The sequence below is a fragment of the Frankliniella occidentalis genome, unplaced genomic scaffold, assembly GCF_000697945.3.
Source record: "Frankliniella occidentalis isolate FOCC.00 unplaced genomic scaffold, Focc_3.1 Scaffold55, whole genome shotgun sequence".
Classification (NCBI taxonomy): Eukaryota; Metazoa; Arthropoda; class Insecta; order Thysanoptera; family Thripidae; genus Frankliniella; species Frankliniella occidentalis.
In genome coordinates this window covers 561,489-565,357 of record NW_026267185.1, presented here as the reverse complement: position 1 = coordinate 565,357, position 3,869 = coordinate 561,489, and the positions used below count along the sequence as shown (strand labels likewise).

The following is a 3,869-nucleotide window of genomic DNA, read 5'->3' as shown; positions in this document are numbered from 1 at the left end:
TAATGGCTGATGGTCTGTCTGGAACAACACATCAGGCATTCCCCATATATACTTCTCAAACTTTTCTGCAGCAAAGACCAAGGCCAACATTTCTTTTTCAATCTGTGCATAATTGGTCTCTGTTTCAGTTAGTCTGCGGGACGCCAGCACTACTGGCTGTCTACCTTGTAAAAGGCAGCACCCAAGACCGAATTGACTCGCATCAGCTTGGAGAATAATTGGCCTTTTACAGTCAAAAGTTGCTAGTACAGGAGCCTTTGAGATGCTATCTTTCAGGGCTTGAAATGCCTGGGAATGTACAGGTAACCAGTGAAAAGCTACAGAACTAGACAAGAGTTGGTAGAGAGGAGCAGCAATCTCAGCCATTTGAGGAATGAAATTTCTCAAGTAGTTGAATGTCCCTAGACATTTTTGCAACTGATTTTTACTTTTAGGCTCTGCAATTGCATTAATAGCTCTCACTCTCTGAGGATCAACTCTGATATTATTCTTGGACCACAAATGTCCAAGAAACTTTACCTCTGCCTGTCTGTACTAAATTTTGGAAGGATTAAACCGAATATTTTGCTCTTTAGCTCGTTGCATCACTGCAGCTAGAATTTTGTCATGTTCGGCAAAATCTTTTCCAGCCACGAGACAATCATCAAAATAGAGTATGACATCTGTGTCTTGAAATGCCTGTTCAGCCAGAAACTGGAATATTTCAGGAGCACTTGTCAACCCAAAAGGCATTTTTAGAAATTTGTACAGGCCATGTGGGGTGGAGAAAGTGCAAAGCAGACTAGAATCCTCATCTAGACTGGCATGCCAAAATCCTTCCCGCAAATCAAGCACTGTGAATACCGCTTTGTCGCGCACTCTATATGCCAATTCTTCCTGTGTAGGAATGGCATATGTTTGGCGAACAATGGCAGTATTCAGCACTTGAGGGTCAAGACAGATTCTAAGATCTCCATCACTCTTTTCCCGAATGACAAGGTTGCTGACAAACTTAGGGGATTCAGTGGTGATTTTTGCAACCGCACCCCTCCTTTCCAGTTCGTCAAGCTTATCCTTCAACCGGTTGATGATGGAGAAGTTATATCTCCTTGGGGGACACATTCGAGGCTGTACCGTTGGATCTACCAAAATGGTAACTTTCTGCTTGAACTGTCCAAGGCCCGTAAACTGTTCATTGAATTTATTTAGGAATGACGCTTTGGAATCTGGCAATACAAGGGAATTAATTTCCACTGAATCAATCATAGTTACAGAATGTTCAACTCGTTTAACCAGATCCAGAATTTCACAACCCTCAATACCTAGGATAGCTCTACGCCCTTTTTTAGATATGTAAAATTTAGCAAGCATGTTCCGCCCATATTTGGTTTCAACTTTCAACATCACTGAACCCTCTGGTTGGCAGATGCTCTCATCATAACCTTCCAGTAGAGTTCTAGTTGGAGACAATTCAATATCATTATCACTATTAATGAATTGAAAACTATCCATGGGAAGAACATTTGCTTGGGAGCCACAATCAAGTTTAAAGACCATCCAGTCTTTACCATTGATTCTGAGCTCCTCCAAATACTCTTTATGGCAACCTTTAGTAAGAGAATGAACGTACTTCACCTGTTGTCCATCAGAGTCGTCATCAGAGGAGGTGAACTTCCCGTTGAGCAGAGTGGATTCATCGACGTCCTGCACTGTCAGGGCATTGATCTTCTGCACATGTGGCTTCTCATTATGAGTGGTCTTCTGCCTTTTCCGTGGCAGTTGATCATCTTCATTTTGGCGATGTACCACAGGGAAATGATTTGGTTTCCCACATACTTTACAAGTATGTCCCCAAGCAGGGCAATTCCCAGCCTCATGGACCTGGAGACACTTCCTGCATCTGTACGTGTACAAAGGTTTTTGATTCATTCTATTTTGTTTGAAGGAACCACCACCTTGTTTTCCACGCTGCTGCTGGGGTTTCTCATGGGGTGTCTGCTGGTGTGCTCGTTTTTTAGCACGACCACGCATTGGCCCTGTTTGAACGGAGTCGACAACAGCCACTCTTTCCACTGTACGTGGGTATTTGGCGTTGGACTCTGTAGACTTGCTAATTTCGACCAGCTCATGTAGAGGTAAAGCCGCCTTGGCACGAAGTGTCCTCCGTAGTTCCTTATCGTATGTACCCCAAATTAGTCTATCGTGAATCATTGACTCTTCAATTGAGCCGTACTCACAGTCTTTGCTAAGATTACGGAGGTCGGTTAGCCAGTTGGCTACCGGTTCACCGGCCTTTTGGTTGCGGTGGTTGAAGAGCTCTCTACACCCTATGACACACTTTTTCTCAGTGGCATAGAGGTCGAACTCTCGCAGCACGCTCTCGTAATCTCGACTAAGGTCCTGGTCAACGACGTTGAGTCCAGTAGCCTCATCTTTCTTATAGGTAACCAACCTATCTTTGAAAGAATCGTACACCTCCAGTGCATCGTCACCTGCTTCTCCAAGGAGAAGGGCGAAGCGCACAGTTGAGGTTGCTTTCTCCTGCTGTGTAGCGAGGAGGAAAATCTCAAATTTTTGTTTGAACTTTGACCATGAGGCCTGGATATTTCCAGACCTCAAGTTAACAACTCCAGGTCGACGGACATTAGCCGACGACACATTGGTGGCCATTATATATGGGGTCTTTTTCCAGTAAGGAAGAACTAATACGATGAAACAACCAGGTCACACAACACTTTCTATACTACTTGCCAAAAAAACTTCTTATTCACTAGGTCCTACCGGCTGCGCCATGTTCTGTTTCTTGCACGATGGACGTGGATGTAGAAGCAGGTGTTTTCGTGGAAGTGAAGGGAACGAAGTGAGCAAGCCGGAAGTAGAATAGAGAGTGATTTATTGGTCGTATTGGTGACGAGGAAAGGTGGGGGATGTCACGTGACCCGGGGTCAAGTGACATCACACGCGTAGCGCGTAGTTCGTGCATTCCCCGACAGGGGTGCCAACTGACGTATAGAACAGGAGGGACGCGAGAATTTTGTGACCCCCTTCTGATTCAATTTGATGAACTGAACTGCTTGGCGTCGTTGTGGACCGCGCCGGCGTGCAGCGCAGTGTTCGGACAGAGCGTCGGGCACCTCGCTGTTAGCATCTCGGTTGTCTGCTCAGCCCGCGGAGCGCATCGAGGGGGTAGGAAAGACGAGAAAGGAAGGAGGGATGGACCAAACTGAGCCACTAGTTGGCGTCCGCGCGGCGTGGCGCACAGGTGGGGAGTGCTCCGGGCTGTGACAGGGGCCCAGTCGTCCTCGCCGACCCTGAGGGGCGTGCGCGCAGGCGGGGACGGACTCACCGGCCCAGGCCCTAGATGGGCCGCAGAACGCAGGGGACGTGCACGATTTGCGCGGAGCGACACCGTGATTTGAAATCCCCCCCTCCTTCTGCAGTCAACTTGTTGGGCTTCGCTTTATGCTCGGGCTCCGCGGTGAGCCTGCTCGTCACGTCGTAGGCGTGCCGGTGGTCCGCGGAGACGGAGAGGTGGTGAAGCGCTGCAACGCTCAGTGGAAGTGGTGGAGTGGGGGAAGTCTATGTCACCTGAGAGTCCTGTTATGCGCAGGTCAAAGTTGCCGTCTTCCAGCTACTTTGTAAGTAAATGACACAAGTACTTACTACCCTTCACAGTTGACATTTTCCAGCATGTCGGAACGCTGGCGAGAGAATGCCTCGTCGGAGTCGGAGTCGGGGTCGAGGCCGAGGCCTCCCTCGCAAATGGAGCTAATGCGGCGTGACCTGGCTGTCGTGGTCGGCAGCTTTGAGCGGCTGCGGGCGGAGGTTGCATATCGTATGCCACGGCATTTGGCCATCCAAATGTCGATCGCAGGACCCGCTGGCGCTCG

At 48.5% G+C, this 3,869-nt stretch overlaps 1 protein-coding gene across 1 annotated transcript; it reads right to left on the bottom strand.

The window, feature by feature from the left end:
- Window positions 1-534: 534 nt before the first annotated feature.
- LOC127749448 (uncharacterized) lies at window positions 535-2,649 on the bottom strand. Its single transcript, XM_052267592.1, has one exon. It carries the CDS (start codon window positions 2,647-2,649, stop codon window positions 535-537), a length of 2,115 nt encoding a protein of 704 aa, XP_052123552.1.
- Between the last annotated feature and the right edge of the window lie 1,220 nt (window positions 2,650-3,869).